We start from the raw sequence: 22,980 nt of genomic DNA, 5'->3' as shown, positions 1-22,980 counted from the left end.
ACCCATTCAGTTCATCTGCCATTACTGCCTCTCCAGCATCATTTTCCAGTGGTCCAATATCAATTCTCACCTCCTTTTTTCTTCTTTATATTACTGAAAAAGCTTTTGGGATTCTGCTTTTGGTATTCTCCTTAATTCTGCTTCAGCTAGTTTGCCTTCGTATTTCATCTTTTCACTTCTTATAGCTTTTTTAGTTGCTTTTTGTTTGATTTTAAAAGCTTCCCAATCATCCAACTTCCCACTCACATTTGCTATCTTATATGCCCTTTCCTTGGCTTCTATGCAGTCCTGAACTTCCCTTGTCAGTCATGGTAACCTACCCCGCCATTTGGGAACTTCTTCTTCTGTGAGACAAATCTATCCTCTGCCTTGTGAACTATTCCCAGAAACTTCAGCCATCTCTGCTCTGTCATCATCCCTGCCAGTACCCTCCACCAATCCACCTGGGCAATCTCCTCTCTCATGCCTCTGTAATTCCCTTCATTCCATTGCAATACTGATACACATGAGTAGTGCTTCTCTCTCTCAAATTGCAAAATGAATCATATCATGATCACTGCCTGAGGGTTCCTTTACGTTAACCTGCCTAATAACATCCGGGTTATTACCCAATCTAAGATAGCCTTTGCCCGAGTAGGCTCAAGCACAAGTTGCTCTAAAAATCTATCTCATAGGAATTCAACAAATTCCCTCTCTTGCGATCCGACACCAACCTGATTTTCCCAATCCCCTTGCATATTGAAGTCCCCCATTACAATTGCAACATTACTCTTACTACATGCCTCTCACAGCTCCCTTTGCAGTCTCAACCCCACCCACATCTTGGCTATATTTGGAGTGCTATATATGATTCCCATAATTTTTTTTCACCCTTGCAGTTTAACTCCACCCACAAAGATTCAATGTTCTAACTAGTCTATAATTTCCTTTCTGCTGCCTTTCTCCTTTCTCAAAGAGTGGAGTGATATTTGCAATTTTCCAGTCCTCTGGCACTATGCCAGAGTCCAATGATTTTTGAAAAATCATTGCCAATGCCACCACAATCTCTAACACTACAAGGAGCAGTGTCTCAGAAAGGCAGCGTCCATTATTAAGGACCTCCAGCACCCAGGGCATGCCCTTTTCTCACTGTTACGATCAGGTAGGAGGTACAGGAGCCTGAAGGCACACACTCAGCGATTCAGGAACGGCTTCTTCCCCTCTGCCATCCGATTTCTGAATGGACAGAGAACCCATGAACCAGAATCTTTCTTTTTCAATCTTTTTATTAATTTCAAAATATAGAAACAAAACATAGCAATAATACAGATAATATGAGATGCATTGTTACATTTAAAAAAAGAGTAATTGCAAAACCAAATAGTGGAAATTACCAAAACTCCCATACATATAGAACTGATCACGGATAATATAAAGCAAAAAAAAAAGGAAAAAGAAAGAAAAAGAGAAAAAAAAAAACCCACCCAAAAGAAAAAAAACCCAACTAAACTAAACTAAACGACTTGGGCAAAACTAACAACTTAAAAATGGAAAAGAAGAAAACCTCAGTGTCGACGATTCCATTCCCCTCCAACATCCCATGAACCAGAATCTGGTTTAATATCACTGGCATTTGTCATGAAATTTGTTAACTTTGAGGGAGCAGCACAATGCAATACATAATAATAGAGGCAAAATATTGTGAATTACAGTAAGTCTCTATATTAAATAGTTAAATTAAACAAGTAGTGCAAAGTAAGAGGTGAGGTTAGTAGGTCCTCATAAATATTGACACCCAGGAAATGGAAGTTGCTCACTCTTTCTACTTCTGATCCCTCCATGAGGATTGGTGTGTGTTCCTTCATCTTACCCTTCCTGAAGTCCACAATCAGCTCTTTCATCTTACTGACGTTGAGTGCCAGGTTGTTGCTGCGACACCACTCCGCTAGTTGGCATATCTCACTCCTGTACGTTGTAACATCAGTGAATTTATAGATGGTAGCCACACAGTCATTTAATATAGATAATGTAATTCAGAGTTTATTATTATCTATTAATTGTACTGCTGCGGTAAAGACATCAAATTCCACAATATATGCTGGAGATGTGCCTGATCCTGAACCAGTGGCTCCTTGACTGAAGTTAATTTTTCTCACCCCACATTTCATTGTTAAATATTTCAGATCTTAACATGAAGGCAGACTATACACAGGGAGCTGGGGGCTGGAATTTAGAAGGAAGTCCGGATTAGAAGGAATCTCATTGAAACCTTTCCAATGTTGAAAGGCCGAGACGGAGGATGATTCCCACGTGGAGTAGATGTGGAAAGGATGATTCCCACATGGGTGATTCTAGGACAAGAGGGCACACAGCCTCAGGACAGAGGGGCATCATTTCTTTACACAAACAGATACAAATCCTTAGACATAGAGTATTACAGCCCAGTACAGGCCCTTCAGCCCACAAAGTTGTGTCTTTTAACGTACTCCAAGATCAATCTAACCTTCCCTCACACATAAACCATCAGTCTCTGCACACCACCTCGGCTGAACAGAGGAGCATTTTGGTGACAGACTAAGACAACTGTGCTGCTCCAAAGAGCGCTATATGAGGTCATTCCTACCCTCGGCCATGAGGCTCTATAATGAATTAACCTACACCCTCTCCTGTTAGACTGTTTGTGGTAACTTTTTTATATTCTTTCTTACTTCTCTTCTAACATTTATATCTGTGCACTTACTAATGCCACCACATTCTCTCTTTCAGAACTCTAGGGTGCAGTTCATCTGGTCCGGGTGACTTATGTACCCTTAGGTCTTTCAGCTTTCTGAGCACCTTCTCTCTTGCACCCATTTCTCTTCCTTCACACTCTCAATATCTGGCACACTACTGGTGTCTTCCACAGGAAGACTGATGCAAAATACTCCTTTAGTTCATCGCCGTCCCCTTATCCCACATTACTATTCCTCCAGCCTCTTTTTTTTAGCAGTCCACTATCCACTCTCATCTCTCTATTAATTTTTATACACTTGAAAAAGCTTTTTTTATCCACTTTGATATTGTTACCTAGCTTGCTTTTACATTTCATTTTTCCCTCCTAATAATTCTTTCAGTTGCTCTCTGTAGGTTTTTAAAAGCCTCCCAATCCTATTCTTACCGCTATTTTTTGCTTTGTTGTATGCCCTTTCTTTTGCTTTGACTTAGATTTGATTTCCCATGTCAGCCACGGTTGTATCATTTTGCCAATAGAATATTTCTTTGTTTTTGAAATACATCTATCCTGCACCTTCCTCATTTTTTTCCCAGAAACTCAAGCCATTGCTGCTCTGCTGTCATCCCTGACAGCATCTCTTTCCAATTTACTTTGGCCAACTCCTCTCTCATGCCACTGTAATTTCCTTTACTCCACTGAAATACTGCTACGTCAGACTTTACTTCCTCCCTATCAAATTTCAGGTTGAACTCAATCATATTGTGATCACTGGTTCCTCAGGGTTCTTTTACCTTAAGCTCCCTAATCACCTCCGGTTCATTACATAACACCCAGTCCAATATAGCTGATCCCCTAGTAGGCTCAACGACAAACTGCTCTAAAAAAAAAACTATCTCGTAGGTACTCAACAAACTTACTCTCTTGAGATCCACTACCAACCTGATTTTCCCAATTGATCTGCATGTTGAAATCTCCTATGACGATCATAACATTGCCCTTTTGACAAACAAGGGAAAATCTGTAGATGCCAGAAATCCGAGCAACACACACAAAATGCTGGAGGAACCCAGCAGGCCAGGCAGCATCAGTCGATGTTTTTTCTCTCCAGTCCTGATGAAGGGTTTCACCCCAAAATGTCAACTGTACTCTTTTGCATAGATGCTTCCTGGCCTGCTGAATTACCCCAGCATTTCGTGTGTATTGCCCTTTGACATGCCTTTTCTATTTCCTATCCCAGCCATTGTTGGGAGGCCTGTATATAACTGCCATCAGGGTCCTTTTACCTTTGCAGTTTCTTAACTCAACCCACAAGGATTCAACATCTTCCGATCCTATGTCACATCTTTCTACGGATTTGATGTCAGTCTTTGCCAGTAGAGCCACACCACCCCCTCTGCCTACCTTCCTATCCCTCCAATATAACGTGTAACCTTGGACATTCAGCTCCCAACTACAACTATCCTTCAGCCACGATTCAGTGATGGCCACAACATCAAACCTGACAATCAGTAATAGTGCAACAAGATCAGCCACCTTATTTCTTATACTCCGTGCATTGTGACTTTGAGTACTGTATTTGTTACCGTTTTTGATTCTGCATCCCAAATGCACTACTTCTCAGCCTGCTGGCTGCAAAACTGTCCTGTCATCTGCCTGCCCTTCCTGACAGTCAGACTGCACGCTATTGAAACCCTGCTGATGTCCTTGGCTGCATAAGTCGAGGGAAGGCACCCTCCGGTCCCGCCAAACCCATGAGATTGACACAGCTCTCCCACCCCAGACCCTGGTTTGTGTGGATGCTGTGTAATTTGGTACGACTCAGTGCCAAGAAACAACAGACAGCACTGCATACGATTAAAGGAATTATATTTATGAATCTTCACTTAACTAAAGAGTTAGAAAAGAAAGAAAAACAACTAAAAGGGCCCATTTTAATTAAACAGTCAAATGTGCACAAGTTGGAGCACAACTCCTCCAGAAGTCACACATATCCATCAATCCTCAGTCGACTGCGGCACCTTTCTCCACTGAATCACCGGTTCTCTCCAGCGTCTTCCCTCTTCATCTCATGCCGAAGAAAGGTCCCAGCTCACATTCCAAAGATCCAGTTATCTCTAACCATAACCCAAACATTGCCTCTACAGAAAGTCATTGCACATTAGCAGTGAAACCTTTCACAGGTGTAATGCTGCTATTTTTTTTACCATCTGTCCTCCAAATATGATTTATAATTTAAATTTTTAATATTTACTAATTTTAACTATTTTTAATTATTTATAATATTTAATATTTGTAATCAAGGGAGTGTGAAGCGCAGAATCAAATATCGCTGTGATGATTGTACGTTCTAGTACCAATTGTTTGGCGACAATAAAGTATCCTGAGTCCTTTCACTCCAGTTCCCACCAGTTCCCCTGCGACATTAGGTTAAACCCTCCTCGTTTATAAGGGTCAGCAGACCATGCTAGGCTGAATGGACTATACTGTTCGATGGAACCCCATCGCCTCTACAGCGACACCCTGTGGCTCGCTGCGGAAATAGGCATTTACTAAACGGCCAACAGAACCTCCCCCCCCCCTCACTTTCTTAGCCTGAAACGTCGACTGTACCTCTTCCTAGAGATGCTGCCTGGCCTGCTGCGTTCACCAGCAACTTTGATGTGTGTTGCGTTAATAAAAACTGTTTTTTCTTTTTTAGAAGATATGCAAATATTACGGTGAGGGAAAGTATCAACAACACTACAACCCAAGACAAACGACATAGAATAGGAACACATAGGCTAATAACTTCGGGGCAGGAGTATGTGAATTTATAAGAAATAGACCTTGAAAATGCTGTTATTAAGGAGTATTGGGAAAGCCTGTGTTCACGTGGCAGCCAGCCCAGAGCACCCTTACCTGTCAGTCAGCGGAGAGACCGTGATCACAAAGGTGCTGATAGGTGCCCCTCCTGACACGTGATATCCGGCCTGTCACCCAGGGGGGAGATCGTGGTCAGAAAGGTGCTGATGGGTGCCCTTCTGTTACGTGATATCCGGCGCCAAGGTACAACACACCTGAGCCGTGATCGAGAGCTGCGATCCCCGGCGTTCATTCCAGGGCACGGCGGGCCTCGCAGTGCTGACACGGGGGGGGGGGGGGGGGAGCCTGGTGTGGTTCGGCTCGTAATCCGGCACTCCCCCAACCCCCCCCCCCCCCCCGTGCAGCGGCGATGGCTGCAGAGACCAGCGCTTCCACTCCTGGGGCTGGGATCAGGAACACCATCCGACTTCAGTGTGCGAGGTTTGAAAGAGTGTAACGTAGGGAGCAAGGTGCCACTGGATTGCTGTGGCTTCAAGGTGGACGATCTTCACCGGCTCTCCCAGTCCCATTGCACTTCGGGTGTGCTGACGCCTGCGGGCGGGATACTCGACTGCAAAATTTGTGGTAGTGGGGACTCTCCCCTGTTCAGTAACAGTTTATCTTATCACTGCTGTTGAACAACGTGTTGCTCTCTAGCGGATATTATCGATCTGCAAGAGCGTTAAAAACATTACACAAAGTTTCCGCAATCCCTTCCCGACTATTTTGCTCTTTTTTGTATTTACTTTCGTTTAACTAGTCCACCGCAAATTTCAGGTTAGTCTGATTCGGATTGCCACACTATAGCTTCCAAGGGTGCAGAAGAGGTTCAGGATACAGAGCAGGGCAATTGTTTTCTCTGAGGCATTTAATGAAATTGTCACAGCCATTTTCTATGTAAACAAAATACTGTACTCGCCTCTGATATCTCTCCCACCCCTCCAGTACTTTCCTCCAGTCACCTTAAGCATATGTCCTTTGGTACTGACCAATGCAACCCGAGGGAAAAGGTGCAGGGTCTCTTCTAACAGTTTTAATACACTTCTGTCATTACCTTTGCTCTCAAGGAAAAAACTCTTAACCTATCTTCATAAAACATGCTCTCTAATCCAGGCAGCAACCTGGTAAATCTCCTCTGCAGCCTCTTTAAAGCTTCCACACCCTTCCTATAAGGAGGAAACCAGAACTGAACACATTACTCCGATTGTGGTCAACTACAGAAAACCTACAGCACAATGAAGGCCCTTTAGAAATTTCCTAGGCCTCTCTGCGTAAAAAACGACATCCCCTCAGAACCTACTTCCAAGCACCTTAAAACTATGCCCTCTCGTGATAGCCATTTCAGCCCTGGGGAAAAGCCTCTGACTATCCACACCATTAATGCCTCTCATCATCTTATACACCTCTATCAGGTCACCTCTCATCCTCCATCGCTCCAAGGAGAAAAGGGCGAGTTCACTCAACCTATTCTCAATCAGTTTTACAGAGCTGAAACATTACCTTGCAACTCTTGAATTCAATTCCACAATTAATGGGCGATTCAGTATTTGTTACATTGGTAATCGGTTATTGGATGAATTAATCCCACAAGTTCCTGAATTGCTCCCTTAAATAAAAATATAAATCTTCTCGTGTTTCTTTTTTTCAGTCTTTCACAAGACTTTTTACATTACATTAATTTTCTGTCAACCACCATTTTTTTATTTCAGGTTTGCCTAAATACTTTTATTTACACACAAAATACAGGGGGGTGGTGCCATAGTGTTTAAGGTTAAAGACAAGCTGTCAAGGAATGAGTCTGTAACCAAGCAAACAAACATTAGAAAACACCAGAAATACGTTCAAACAGCCGAGAGTTGACATTTCATCCCGAAATGTAGCAACTTTCAATGGACTAACGCAGCCTAACAATTTATTTTCAAATGGATTTTTTTTTTGGAGAAATCCTTGTGTTTTCACAGTTTCTACCATCACAACAGCAAATCCCAAAAAGCTTCAAACGACTTGCAAATATTTTCTCAACATAACCCAGGTCACCAGATCACTTATTTAGAGATACAGCGGGAACAGACCTTTCCGGCCCACTGAACCACACCTCGCCGCAACCCACCGATTCAACTCCGGCCTGATCACAGGACAATTTACAATCATCATTAAGCTGTTAGCCAGTAAGAGATGAAATGGAGGAGCAGACTCACTGGGCCAGATGGCCTAATTCTGCTCCTGTACCTTATGGTCAAATGCAAGTAGGAAAGTGAGGGCACCCTTCCCCCAAGCTCCCGATCGCTCCGCTCCTCTCTCCAGCCGTCTGTCAGTGACAGCGCCCCCGCTCTCTCTTCTGTCCAGCCGTCTATCAGTGTGAGCATCTCCAAAGCTGCACTAAGTGTCCAGCCCAGACTTGTGCAAACTGCTGTGTCAGTTAATTTCAGCTCCTCCTGCCTCAGGCAGAGGTGAGTTACTCCCCAAGTGAGGGTTCATACTTAACATCAAGCGGTGGGAGCAGGCGACCAGCAGAAAACTGTCACACACAGAGGGAAGACCGTGACAAACAGCAAGGAGTCTGCATCTGCTGTTGCCTTTGTGTCTGAGCAGGCTGGCCCAGGGGACCGCTCAAGAGTTTGTAAAGTTACAAAGGGCAGGTGTGTGTGTGTGTGTGTTGTCCCGCTCGCCGAGTCAAACCTCGGAAACTGCTTCATTTCACCATGTGTAGTATACAGTTCAACAATCTACAGATAAATCCTCACAGGAACGTGAGGAAGGTGCAGGCAGCCAGCACAGATATTCACTTGTCTGAAGTCCAGGGGAGGGGAAGGTTGGCCAGTTAATTCTCACCTCTCCCACCGCCAACAGACAGCAGTAAATGTGTTGAAACACTGTTTATCCCTGCAGTAAACACCTCGGATTCAGCTCGTACCAAAAACGTTCAGTCCCAACCCAATGCAATGGTCAAGCCAACACATTAGTTCAGAGGGTGAAGAGAATTCACGGGATACATCTATTTCAAGGCCACTGGTCTGAGCCTGACTCACAGCTGTTCCCTACTCTAGCCTACGCACACATCAGTCCCCACCCTCCCCTGAACATCTCACCCATCCTCCAGTCCATCAGTCTCCACCCTCCCCCTGTACATATCCATTTCACCCCACTCTCCAGCCCGTCAGTGCCCACCCTCCCCTGTACATATCCATATCACCCCACCCTCCAGTCCGTCAGTCCCCACCCTCCCCTGTACATATCCATCTCACCCCAGCCACCCACCGCAGTGCACCTGTCCCCACCCTGCCCTGTACACATCTTTCACCCCACCCTCCAGTCCATCAGTCCCCACCCTCCCCCGTACATATCCATCTCACCGCACCCTCCAGTCCATCAGTCCCCACCCTCCCCTGTACATCTCACCCCAGCCACCCACCACAGTACACCTGTCCCCACCCTACCCCTGTACACATCTTTCACCCCACCCTCCAGTCCATCAGTCCCCACCCTCATCTCACCTCAGCCACCCACCACAGTGCACCTGTCCCCACCCCACCCTCTTGTATCCTATTCACTGGAAAGCAGAGGTAGTCTCACTGTTACTGACTCTGCGCATTGTATTGGCCCCGGAGACCCTCTTGAATCTCCACAGATGTCAGTGCTGCCCTGCTTTCCGAGGCCTCATCAAGATGCCCACCCGTCGTGCAAGGTCCTAGATGCCCTGGCCTGAACATAAGGCAGGACAGGGCCCTGGAGGGAGGAGAGGTGTGAATCATTCTGAATGATGGGGAAGGAATGAAGGGCCAAGTGGCCTACTTGTACTAATTTCTGGTGCTCACAGAGCCCTGAACACTACCACACTGTTCACCACCCCCCACCCACCCCTTACAGCCTCTGGCATCAGTTACATATCACCTTCTGAACAAGGTGTCAACACCTCTGAAGACCTGACCTGGTCCAACACATTGTGCAATTGCAAGAAAGCTGCCTCTCAGTGGGAGTTTGCGGAGGCTCGGTACATCACCAGTGACTCTCACAGATTTCTAAAGATGTACTGTGGGGAGCATTCTAACTGGTTACGTTTCCCTCTGGTAGGGGCCACCACACAGGATTGGAAAAAGTTGCAGAAAGTTGTAAACTCAGCCAACTGCATCATGGATACAAGCCTCCCCAACATCGAGGGCACCTTCAAAAAATGGTGCCTAAGGCAGCATTTATCATCTCCCAGTACATGCCCTCTTCTCATTTCTACCATCAAGGACGAAGTACAGGAGCCTAAAGACTCCACATTTCAGGAACAGCTTCTTCCCCTCCGCCATCAGATTTCTGAATGGACGTTGAACCCATGTGCACTACCTCAGTAATTTTGCTCTCTTTTTGAACTATTTACATAATTTAATTGCTTAATAAGACCATAAGACAAAGGAGCAGAAGTAGGCCATTCGGCCCATCGAGTCTGCTCCGCCATTTTATTATGAACTGATCCGTTCTCCCATTCAGTCCCACTCCCCCGCCTTCTCACCATAACCTTTGATGCCCTGGCTACTCAGATACCTATCAATCTCTGCCTTAAATACACCCAATGACTTGGCTTCCACTGCTGCCCGTGGCAACAAATTCCATAGATTCACCACCCTCTGACTAAAAAAATTTCTTCACATTTCTGTTCTGAATGGGCGCCCTTCAATCCTTAAGTCATGCCCCCTCGTACTAGACTCCCCCATCATGGGAAACAACTTGCCACATCCACACTGTCCATGCTTTTCAACATTCGAAATGTTTCTATGAGGTCTCCCCCTCATTCTTCTAATCTCCAAGGAATACAGTCCAAGAGTGGACAAACGTTCCTCATATGTTAACCCTCTCATTCCTGGAATCATTCTAGTGCATCTTCTCTGTACCCTCTCCAACGTCAGCACATCCTTGCTTAAATAAGGAGACCAAAACTGCCCACAGTACTCCAAGTGAGGTCTCACCAGTGCGTTATAGAGCCTCAACATCACATCCCTGCTCCTATACTCTATTCCTCTAGAAATGAATGCCAACATTGCATTCGCCTTCTTCACCACCGACTCAACCTGGAGGTTAACCTTAAGGGTATCGTGTATGAGGACTCCCAAGTCCCGTTGCATCTCAGAACTTTGAATTCTTTCCCCATTTAAATAATAGTCTGCCCGTTTATTTCTTCTGCCAAAGTGCATAACCATACACTTTCCAACATTGTATTTCATTTGCCACTTTTTTGCCCATTCTTCCAATCTATCCAAATCTCTCTGCAGACTCTCTGTTTCCTCAGCACCACCGGCCCCTCCACCTATCTTCGTATCGTCAGCAAACTTAGCCACAAAGCCATCTATTCCATAATCCAAATTGTTGATGTACAATGTAAAAAAAAGCAGCCCCAACACTGATCCCTGCGGAACACCACTGGTAACCGGCAGCCAACCAGAATAAGATCCCTTTATTCCCACATTCTGTTTCCTGCCAATCAGCCAACACTCTATCCACGTATGTAACTTTCCCATAATTCCATGGGCTCTTATCTTGTTAAGTAGCCTCATGTGTGGCATCTTGTCAAAGGCCTTCTGCAAATCCAAATATACAACATCCACTGCATCTCCCTTGTCTAGCCTACTTGTAATTTCCTCAAAAAATTGTGATAGGTTTGTCAGGCAGGATTTTCCTTTAAAGAATCCATGCTGAGTTTTGCCTGTCTTGTCATTTGCCTCCAGGTACTCTGCAACCTCATCCTTGACAATCGACTCCAACGACTTCCCAACCACCAATGTCAAGCTAACAGGTCTATAATTTTCTTTTTGCTACCTTGCCCCCTTCTTAAATAGCGGAGTGACATTTTCAATCTTCCAGTCCTCCGGAACCACGCCAGAATCTATCGACTTTTGAAAGATCATCGCTACTGCTTCCGCAATCTCCACAGCTAATGTTTCTGATGTAATTCATAGCTTTAAAAATTATTACGTATTGCAATGTACCGCTGCCACAAAAGAACTAATTTCAGGACAAGTGCCTGTGATATTCTGATTGAGAAATCCAGCAGCACCCTGCTTGGGTTCTCGTTTGGAGGCACCTCAGTGGAAGACCTGGCCCCAGAGACATGGGACAAATCTGCCAGCGGGAAATATGACAGGACCACAGAAGGGCAAAGGTTCCTACAGGCCGCAACTGAAAGCAGCCAATATGGCAAAGGGGAGCAGTTTTGCCCCCTTATCTAAGAAAAGATGTGCTGGCATTGGAGAGGGTCCAGACAGGGTTTATGAGAATGAACTCAGGAATGAAAGGGTTAATGTATGAGGAGCATTTGATGGCGCTGGGCCCATGTTCACTGGGGTTTAAAAGAATTGGCGGGGGGGGGAACTCACTGAAACCCATCGGATATTGAAAGGCTTGACAGAGTGGGTGTTTCCCACAGCGGTTGATTCTGGGACCGGTGGGCAGTTTTGGGAACAGAAGGACATCTCTTTGTAACAGAGGTGAGAACGAATTTCTTCAGCCAGAGAATAGTGAATCTGTGGAAGTCATTGCCATGGCTAGCTGCGGAGGACAAGTCTTGAGCATATTTAAAACAGAGATTGATAGGTTCTTGATTAGTCAGGGCATCAAAGGTTACAGGGAGAAGGCAGGAGATTGGGATTGGGAGGGGTAATAATCAGGCGCAATGGAATGGCACAACAGACTCAGTAGGCAGAGGGGCCTAATTCTGCTCCAGTTAGAATCAGAATCAGGTCTATTATCACCGGCATGTGTCGTGAAATTTGTTAACCTAGCAGCAACAGTTCAATGGCAGAACAGACTCAGTAGGCAGAGGGGCCTAATTCTACTCCAATGACTTATGGTCTTATGGACCATGATGACAATGACAAACTTGCAGCAAAATGGAGTTCAACCCAGGTAAGTCTAAAATGGTTCATTTTGGTAGGTCAAATATGATGGCAGAATATAGTATTAATGGTAAGAACCTTGGCAGTGTGGAGGATCGGAAGGATCTTGGGGTCCGAGTCCTGATAGAGGTGACTTGATAGAGGTGTACAAGATGATGACAGGCATTGATTGTGTGGATAGTCAGAGGCTTTTCCCCAGGGCTGAAATGGCTAACATGAGAGGGCACAGTTTTAAGGTGCTTGGAAATAGGTACACAGGAGATATCAGGGGTAAGTTTTTCACGCAGAGAGTGGTGAGTGCATGGAATGGGCTGTCAACAACGGTGGTGGAGGCAGATATGATAGGGTCTTTTAAGAGACATTTGGATAGGTACATGGAGCTCAGAAAAACAGAGGGCTACGGGTAACCCTCAGTAATTTCTCAGGTAAGGCCATGTTCAGCACAGCATTGTGGGCCGAAAGGCCTGTATTGTGCTGTAGGTTTCTATGTAAATTATGAGGGGTATAGATAGGGTAAATGCAAGCAGGCTTTTTCCACTGAGGTTGTAAGAGACTACAACTAGGGGTCATGGGTTAAGGGTGAAAGGTGGAAAGTTTAAGGGAAACAGGAAGTGAAGCTTCTTCACTCAGAAGATGGTGAGGGTGTGGATGGAATGAGCTGCCAGCAGGAGTGGTGGATATAGGGGTCAATGTCAACATTGAAGGGAAATTTGGATAGGTACATGGATGAGAGGGGTATAGAGGGCAATGGTCCAGGTGCAGTTTGATGGGACTAGGCAGATTACTGGTTCAGCACAGACTAGAGTGGCTGAAGGACCTGATTCTCTTCTGTGACTCTAAGAATGACCAGAGAGAACATTGGGTAACCTGCAAGGAAGGACAAGATGAACACTTTGTTTTACATCAGGAAATCAATCAAATGTGATGAAAGTTAGTGTGGGTCCCTGGACACCGACAACTCAAATGCTTTGCAGCGTGTGTGTGTGTGTATATAGCACGGAAGGCAATGAATCAGGTGCTGGACAACAGAATTACTGGAAATGGGTGCTCGTTAGTTAACATAGACCTGGAGAGCTAAATGACCTGTTTCTGGTTTCTGCCCCTTTCCTTTCCTGTCCTGCTGAACAGTCTCGGCCCGAAACATCGACTGTACTCTTTTCCACAGATGCTGCCTGGACTGCCGAGTTCCAGCACCATTTTGTGTGTGTTATTCTGCATTTGCAGCATCTCCAGAATCTCATACATGGACCTGTTTCTGTAGAGTGTGACTCTGTGACTCTAAAGTCAAGGCCAAAAAGGACCTTTTATTCATTTTACAGGGGGAAAAAAAGAGAGACTGATGGAAATGGTAATGGGGTCATTACTGGACTGGTGGGCACCTTATGGTGACAGAACAGTAAGGAGAGAAAATGGGACCAAGGGGATTGCACAAATGTGATGAGCCAAATAGCCTCCTTCTTAAATACTGGATAATGGGAGCTAGTGGGAAATGACTCATACCTACACTAGCCTTACCTCTTACCGAGCGGCCTCACCTCAGGCCAGAAACATCATTCATTTCAGGAGGGATGCCAGGGTATGTCGTTGGCTGGACTCTGAGAGCTGGGTTTGATTGGAACAGAACGTTATCACTTTGCAATTGGCAGAACATTAACTCGAGCCAAAGGCAGTTTATAAACCATCCCACAACCTGATGTGAATCTTTACTCTGATCCATCCTGTACTCAGCAGCTGTAGACATGGCTGCCGATGGCTGGGCAGCCAAGAGGAGCAGTCACATTGAACGGTGAATAAATATTAAATAATGGAGACGGCATAAGTGAGAGATTCTGCGGGGTTAATAGGTTCGGCGTGTGGCGTAATCTAAGACCATACTGGCGGCTCCGAGCAGTGCTGGTTCAGTCAGGCTGGAGACGGCCACTTCCACCGTGCGTGCTGAGCGCAGAGCCCGCTGGCTGATCACCTCTTTCACACCGTCCTCATAATGGGCAGCCAGGACCCCAGACAGCACCACCAGAGAGGGGTTCACTGTGTGCAGGATGTTCACAATGCCAAGCCCAAGAGCACAGCCAGCTGTGGGTGAGAATGAGATCCCATTAAGAAACATTACAACACAATAGTTCAAACAATGACCTTTGCTGGACCAGACTGTTAATTCTTAGATTGGACTGCTTAATTGTAATTTTTTTTGCTGTTTAACAATTATCCTCTTGCATTTTAAGCAGTTTCTATATGCATATAACAATTTATTATGTATCCTAGTGGTCACAATAAGCACATGCAAGCTCAGTGTGTTCCCCTAGTGGATATCATACGGGCACGATTCTGGAAGCTTCACTTGGTAGTACATTATTTGAATAAGAGCTATCTCATTGGTTGATCTTATCTATAAATTTGAATGGAATTTTCGTTTTCTATGGGTATAAAATAACTGACCACAAAGCAGAACCATCTCAGGCTACGTCCACACTAGACCGGATAAATCCGTAACTGAAGCTTTTTCTCTTCGTTTTGACCCTCCGTCCACACTGAAACGGCGTTTTCCTCCCCCGAAAACGGAGCTTTTCTAAAACACTCTCCAGAGTGTGTAAATCTGAAGACATTGGCTGGCCGTTGTAGTGTACGGGGTAACCGGATACTTTTAAAACTGCTGTCGTGACGTGCCGGAACAAATGGTGGTGGCAGCGCAGCATTTCATAGTTTTCTTGAACACAACCTCCAACACCACAACAACAATATCTGACAATAGATGTGTAACAGCCTAATGTAACATTGTGTGGAAATACAAGATAACACTGATGCAGACATGTTTTATACATTTAACAAGGTGCTTTATTAATGTATTGCTTGTGCAAATATTCAATAGATGCAATTGTCACTTTTGCCCTGTAATTCGTTTTATTGCACGTTAAATACAGCAAAATAATACACAAAGACATGGCAAAAGTAAAGGCAAACAAATGAGGTAACAGCAAATTTCACTTTTGCTCAGTAACAAGCCTTATTGCATTTAGTTGTAGCTGTCGTCCCTTTCATCGGTAAAGAGATGATGGCTGTAGGAAATGTTTCTGGACAAATGTGCACCAAGTCTTTCGTTTGCAATTTCCTTTTAAGTTTTTCTAGTCCGTAACTGGACAAATGTGCACCAAGTATACCATTTGGCAATTTCCTTTTAAGTTTTTCTAGTCTGTACTGGACAAACACGCACCAAGTGTACCGTTTCCTCTTCGCTTGTTTTCTGTGTGTCCTGCGCATGCCCAGTAGGAGGAGATTCGCCCAAATATCCGTTTTAATGTGGACAGAGGTATTTTCAAAAACGCCTGGTGTGGATGCCTATCGTTTTTATGCGAAATCTGCGTTTTCAAAATTATCCGGTCCAGTGTGGATGTAGCCTTAGTTCTTTTGTCTCTCTTGGCTTCACAGACCTCTGTTACTGTTTGGTTCAATTTCTTTTTGTTCTATGGACACTTAAGTACACAAGCATGAAGCAACAAGATTTGTGCTTCTTTTCTGACCTCTAAAAGAATCTTGGATTTAAATATCAGAATACAACACCTCTTCAGTGTGTTCCAGTGACCCATCGCCAGAGGGCAGAGCCTTGGAATAGAAGGACGTCCTTTTCAGAACAGAGATAAGGAGGAATTTCTTTAGCCAGAGGGTGGTGAATCTGGGGAATTCATTACCACAGATGGATGTATTTAAAAAAGAGATGTCAAAGGTCAGGGAGAAGGGAGGAAAATGGGATTGAGAGGGATAATAAATCAGTCATGATGGAATGGCAGAGCAGACTCGATAGGCCAAATGGCCTAATTCTGCTCCTGTATCTTATGGTCCTATCACAAAATCACCACCACATCCACCCCTCTATCTCAGGGCCTCTGACCACAGAGTCATAGAAGAGTACAGCAAATAAACAGACCCATAGGCCCATCTAGTCTGTGCCAATTCATTTAAACTGCCTCCTCCTATCGACCTGCACCAGGACCAGAGCCCTCCATGCCCCTACCATCCAGGCACCCATCCAAGCTTCTCCCAAATGTTGAAACCTTGTTGGAACTTTCAAGGAAGAGCACTTCCTTCCCTCTGACACACTGCAGTCTCTTGGACATTTTCATGTCAACACCCTTCCTTCTCCATAAATATTTCCGTAATTTCCCACTTCATCTTTCCCCCCTTACACAGAATATTACAGCACAGTACAGATTCTTGGCCCACGATGTTATGCCAACTTTTAAAATCAATCTAACCCTTCCCTCCCACAAAGCCCTCCATTTCTCTGTGCCCAACAATATCTTGAAATCCCCTGATATATCTACCTCTACCACCACCCCAGTAGTGTGTTCCACTCTGCGTACAAAACTCACCTCTGACATCCCACTACTAACCTTAAGTTATACCCGCTTGCATTAGCCATTTTCACCTGCAAAAAATTCTCTGGCTGTCCAATCGCCTTATCCTTAAGGTATGGTAGTGGCTCTGTGTTGTACTGTACTGTACAGACAGTGACTGAGGTCAGGGTCAATCCCGGGCCAGTGACACTGTGGTTTACTGTACAGACAGTGACTGAGGTCAGGGTCAATCCCGGGCCAGTGACACTGTGCTTTACTGTACAGACAGTGACTGAGGTCAGGGTCAATCCCAGGCCAGTGACACTGTGGTTTACTGTACAGACAGTGACTGAGGTCAGGACCGATCCCGCGCCAGTGGCACTGTGGTTTACTGTACAGTGACTGAGGTCGGGTCAATCCCGGGCCAGTGACACTGTGGTTTACTGTACAGACAGTGACTGAGGTCAGGGTCAATCCCGGGCCAGTGACACTGTGGTTTACTGTACAGACAGTGACTGAGGTCAGGGTCGATCCTGGGCCAGTGACACTGTGGTTTACTGTACAGACAGTGACTGAGGTCAGGACTGATCCCAGGCCAGTGACACTGTGGTTTACTGTACAGACAGTGACTGAGGTCAGGACTGATCCCAGGCCAGTGACACTGTGGTTTACTGTACAGACAGTCACTGAGGTCAGGACTGATCCCAGGCCAGTGACACTGTGGTTTACTGTACAGACAGTGACTGAGGTCAGGACCGATCCCGCGCCAGTGGCACTGTGGTTTACTGTACAGACAGTCACTGAGGTCAGGGTCAATCCTGGGCCAGTGACACTGTGGTTTACTGTACAGACAGTGACTGAGGTCAGGGTCAATCCCGGGCCAGTGACACTGTGGTTTACTGTACAGACAGTGACTGAGGTCAGGGTCGATCCTGGGCCAGTGACACTGTGGTTTACTGTACAGACAGTCACTGAGGTCAGGACTGATCCCAGGCCAGTGACACTGTGGTTTACTGTACAGACAGTGACTGAGGTCAGGACCGATCCCAGGCCAGTGACACTGTGGTTTACTGTACAGACAGTGACTGAGGTCAGGACTGATCCCAGGCCAGTGACACTGTGGTTTACTGTACAGACAGTGACTGAGGTCAGGACCGATCCCGCGCCAGTGGCACTGTGGTTTACTGTACAGTGACTGAGGTCAGGGTCAATCCCGGGCCAGTGACACTGTGGTTTACTGTACAGACAGTGACTGAGGTCAGGGTCAATCCTGGGCCAGTGACACTGGTTTACTGTACAGACAGTGACTGAGGTCAGGGTCAATCCCGGGCCAGTGACACTGGTTTACTGTACAGACAGTGACTGCGGTCAGGGTCAATCCCGGGCCAGTGACACTGTGGTTTACTGGAGGAATTGTTTGAAGACGATCAAGGCAAAAACCCAGAAATTAAGAAGAACATTGAAGGTCCAAGTATTTTAAAATCTGAAGTTCATAATGGAATAAATAAGATGAAGAAAGGAAACGCAGCAGCTCCTGATCAATTAGTAACAGAACAAATTATCACCCTTGAAGATTATGGAATTGAAAAACTTACTGATTTAATCAATGACATGTATGAGACTGGAATAATACCAGAAGAGATGAAAAAAATCAGTACTTATCACTCTGCCTAAGAAACCTGGAGCAATAGAATGTGAATTACATAGGAGCATAAGTTTAGTGAGTCACATCACTAAGATACTTCTAAGAATTTTGATGACAAGAGCTAAAAGTAAGATGCAAGCCGAAATGGGTAAAGAACAATGTGGTTTTGTGAAAGACAAAGGTACAAGAAACGCAATATTGCTGTTAAGGATACTATCAGAACGAGCAATTCAAGTGCAAAAAGATTTGTTTGTTTGTTTTATCGACTACACAAAAGCATTTGATAAAGTGAAGCACAATAAGTTATTTGAAATATTACAGGAAACGCTAGATCTAGATTCGAAAGACCTCTGCCTAATCAGAAATCTGTACTGGGAACAAACTGCCACTGTAAGAATAGATGGAGAAGTGAGTTAGTTTAGGAAAATCAAGAGAGGCTTTAGACAAGGGTGTGTTTTCTCCCCTGATTTATTTAATGTGTACAGTGAAAAAATATTACAAAAAATAATGAGTGTAAAAATGGGTCTATCTATCAATCGCAAAAAGACAGAATGTATGGTGATATCCAAAAAGAAGGAGAATCCTATCTACAGGCTGAGAATAAATGGGAAGACATAAAACAAGTACAGAACTTTTGCTACTTAGGAAGCTGGGTGACATCAGATGGCAGGTGCAACTTGGACATCAAAAGAAGAATAGGGATGGCAAAAGACACCTTTACGAAAATGAAGACTATACTGACCAATACTGAACTAGGCATGACAGCCCGCTTCAGAGTACTGAAATGTTACAGTTATCCAGTAATGTTATATGGCTCAGAATGTTGGACAATATCTAGTAACGAGGAAACGAATTGAAGCAGCAGAGATAAGGGTTTTGAGGAGGATGCAAATAATATCATGGACAAAACGAATATCTAACAAGGATGTCATGAACAGAGCAAACACAAAAAGAGAAGTAATGTATGAGATAAGAAAAGGCAACGTAACTTCATTGGACATGTGATTAGCAAAGAGGAGTTAGAATGCACAGTAATTATGGGAAAGATTGAAGGGGAGAAAGCAAGAGGAAGGCAAAGACAAATGATGATGGAGACAGCAGCTAGAGGACTGGAAATGAATACTAATGAATTGATCCACTTGACCCGAAACAGGCGTGTGTGGGCCATGGCAGTCAACGCTCAGTGAGTGAGTTCAGGGTCGATCCCAGGTCAGTGACGCTGTGGTTTACTGTATGTAGGGTTCTCAGTAATACTAACTGTAATGTTAATTGTAAAGGCTTATTTATACTTGTATGTACTAGCTTACACCGTAGCCTACGCAAGTGGGCTACGCCGTTGTGAGCATTTATACTTGTGTGTTGGTGTGTCTGCAATACACCACCAAAACGCTAGTTGGTGGTGGGGTTTCTATGACACTGTTGAGTTTCTTCATGTTGAAACTCAACACGAAGAAACTCGAACTTCAAACAATGGCGACTGAAACTGAAGGAGGGTGAATTTTCTGTGCTTGTCTGGCCACTGAGATACATGGACAAGGAAATGCATTTCAAATATTTTCAGATGTCGGCAGGTAGATTTTATGATACTAGCTACAAACTAGCGTCAAGCACAGGGTCCTCCATAATTTTGCAGGTCTGTAAAGCTTTATGGAAAACGTTGCAGCCGGAGTTCCTTCCCTGCCCTTCAGTCGCCCAATGGGAAGCTGTTGCAGCGCAGGAGGAAATGCAATGCTACCAAGCGGACCAATCACAGTTGTTCGGTCTGCGTCGCGTAGTTACATTTTGGGAGAGGTGCGCGTTAGGCTACGGCATAGGGTTCGGTGTAGGGTACGCAGCTATGCCGTACTTACGGCATACATTTGACGCACAAGTATATATCAGCCTTAAGGCTAACAAAATGACTTCTCTGTAATGTTATATGTTGATTAAGGGGTTCTCTGTAGCAGCATGTTTGGGTTATAATTAGTGATAATGGGACTTGTATTCATTTGCGAGCCAATGGAAGTCATGTTATTCTAACCGTATGTGACGCTGTGGTGTACTGTATCCCACAGCCTCGGTGTGGCTACTTGTCCCCTTGCTCCTCTCTATCACCTCCTCACTTTCCCTGACCAGACGAAGGTCATCAAGGTGCATCTCCAGTTCCTGGACACGGTCCCTAAGGAGCTGGAGCTCGAGCTCGATGCACCTGGCACAGATGTGGCAGTCTGGGAGGCTGTGAGTCTCCTGGACATCCCACATCTGACACCCAGTACAGATCACCGGCCTCACAGACATACTTCCTGTTCCTCACAAGAAGCTTACCTCACCTCAACCCACTATCACCAAAGTCCCGTTGAACCAAACCCTCCTGCTCTTTCTCCCTCTACTTCATCGCCCACTCCTCTGGCACCCACTCTATAAAGCTGTCTTCTTTTATAGTTTCTCAGAAGAGGTACTGTCAACGTTTTGGGCCGAGACCCTTCCAAAACGTTGACTGTACCTCTTCCTAGAGAAGCTGCCTGGCCTGCTGCGTTCACCAGCAACTTTGATGTGTGTTGCTTGAATTTGCAGATTTCCTCGTGTTTGTGTTCTTTTATATTCTTCCCGCCAGTCTAACCCGCTGGTGTCCACGGACTTGCGCAGTCGTGCTTCAATCAAAAACTACATCGATATGCTGGGACCAGGTTAGATCCTCAGAGATCTCGACACCCAGGAACTTGAAACTGCTCACTCTCTCCACGTCTGATCCCTCTATGAGGATTGGTATGTGTTCCTTCGTCTTACCCTTCCTGAAGTCCACAATCAGCTCTTTTGTCTTACTTGAGTGCCAGGTTGTTGCTGCGACATCACTCCACTAGTTGGCATATCTCACTCCTGTACGCCCCCTTGTCACCACCTGAGATTCTACCAACAACGGTTGTATTGTCAGCAAATTTATAGTTGGTATTTGAGCTACGCCTGGCCACACAGTCATGTGTATACAGAGAGTAGAGCAGTGGGCTAAGCACACACCCCTGAGGTGTGTCAGTGTTGATCGTCAGCGAGGAGGAGATGTTATCACCAATCTGCACAGACTGTGGTCTTCCAGTTAGGAAGTCGAGGATCCAATTGTAGCGGGAGTTACAGAGGCCCAGGTTCTGTAACTTCTCAATCAGGATTGTGGGAATGATGGTATTAAATGCTGAGCTATAGTCAATGGATAGCATCCTGACGTAACACACATAAAAGTTGCTGGTGAACGCAGCAGGCCAGGCAGCATCTCTAGGAAGAGGTGCAGTCGATGTTTCAGGATGAAGGGTCTCGGCCTGAAACGTCGACTGCACCTCTTCCTAGTGTGTTACGTCAGGATGCTGTTCATCGACTATAGCTGCATTCACCAGCAACTTTGATGTGCGTTGCTTGAATTTCCAGCATCTGCAGAATTCCTGCCGTTAGCATCCTGACATAGGTGTTTGTGTTGTCCAGGTGATCGAAGGCCATGTGAAGAGCCATTGACCTATTGTGGCAATAGGCAAACTGCAATGGGTCCAGGTCCTTGCTGAGGCAGGAGTTCAGTCTAGTCATGACCAACCTCTCAGAGTATTTCATCACTGTCGATGTAAGTGCTACCGGGCGATAGTCATTAAGGCAGCCCACATTATTCTTCTTAGGCACTGGTATAATTGTGGCCTTTTTGAAGCAAGTGGGAACTTCCGCCCATAGCAGTGAGTTGTCCGCTGTAACCAAGGAAGTCACCAGTTTGTGCCAACTACCTACACATACCACTGGACCCGGACCTCCAAGGCCAAGAGACTTGAAGTGTCGCACTGCAAAGGCTTTTCCACTTTGATAATTCTCCTGCACAGGTTTCCCTCTTATCGCCGGATACAACAAACAACCAACATTATACTCCTTAAAACGAATAGGACAAGAACAAATGTGTGTTACCTGTTTTGAGGACCTTTTGAGCTTCAACATTTCCAAGTTTGGCAGCTCGAATGAGGTCGACTGCACCAGTGGTCTCGCCACTTTTTGTCATTCCGCCCATCAGCAGCAAATCTTCTAAAAGAGGGAAAACAGAAATACTCTCCTGAGCAACATATCACCAAGCAGGTATGCTTTGATTTATTTTAGAAATACAGCACAGTAACAAGCCTTTCCAGGCCTTCACGAGCCCACACTGCCCAGTTAACCTGCTAACCTGTTCGCCTTTGGACTGAAGAGCCTGGAGAAAACCCATGCGGTGACAGGGAGAACATGCAAACGCCTGACAGGCAGCATCAGGACTGAAGCCGGATTGTTGGTGCTGTAAAGCATTACACTAACCACACTACACTACTGAGCTGCCAAAGCAAAAATGGAGCACACAGGAAATGCATTCAGTTTTCTAGACAAAGCTGTCAATTCAGAATCAGAATCAGGTTTAATATCACCGGCATGTGACGTGGAATTTGTTATCTACACCATCTCACGATGATGAGAGGGTCCCAGTTATTGAATCCAGGCGAGTGGGAAGCGGGGTGGTGGTTCAAAAGCATGACACCTAGGACATAGACAACATAACACCAAGAACACTGCAGCATAGTACTGGCTCACAATGCTTTAACCTGCTCTAAATATCAATCTACCTCTTCCTTC

At 45.3% G+C, this 22,980-nt stretch overlaps 1 protein-coding gene across 5 annotated transcripts in view; it reads right to left on the bottom strand.

Annotated features, from left to right (window-relative positions):
* Nucleotides 1-1,383: 1,383 nt before the first annotated feature.
* Nucleotides 1,384-22,980, bottom strand: part of gne (glucosamine (UDP-N-acetyl)-2-epimerase/N-acetylmannosamine kinase) — a 140,314-nt gene continuing 118,717 nt past the window's right edge. For 3 of the 5 annotated variants that reach the window (XM_072252154.1, XM_072252155.1, XM_072252156.1), the window contains exons 11-12: nucleotides 22,291-22,404; nucleotides 9,042-14,481 (exon numbers count right to left, since the gene is read on the bottom strand). In XM_072252154.1, the coding sequence (XP_072108255.1) occupies nucleotides 14,246-14,481; nucleotides 22,291-22,404 (350 nt within the window). In that variant the 3' untranslated portion in view covers nucleotides 9,042-14,245. Of the gene's footprint in view, nucleotides 1,945-5,916; nucleotides 6,205-9,041; nucleotides 14,482-22,290; nucleotides 22,405-22,980 lie in introns of those variants that run through there. The other 2 variants (XR_011885311.1, XR_011885310.1) reach the window with 2 other exon arrangements.

The sequence above is a fragment of the Mobula birostris genome, chromosome 3, assembly GCF_030028105.1.
Source record: "Mobula birostris isolate sMobBir1 chromosome 3, sMobBir1.hap1, whole genome shotgun sequence".
Classification (NCBI taxonomy): Eukaryota; Metazoa; Chordata; class Chondrichthyes; order Myliobatiformes; family Myliobatidae; genus Mobula; species Mobula birostris.
Note: the sequence above shows the minus strand (reverse complement) of the source record. Positions and strands in the feature narration are given on the sequence as shown.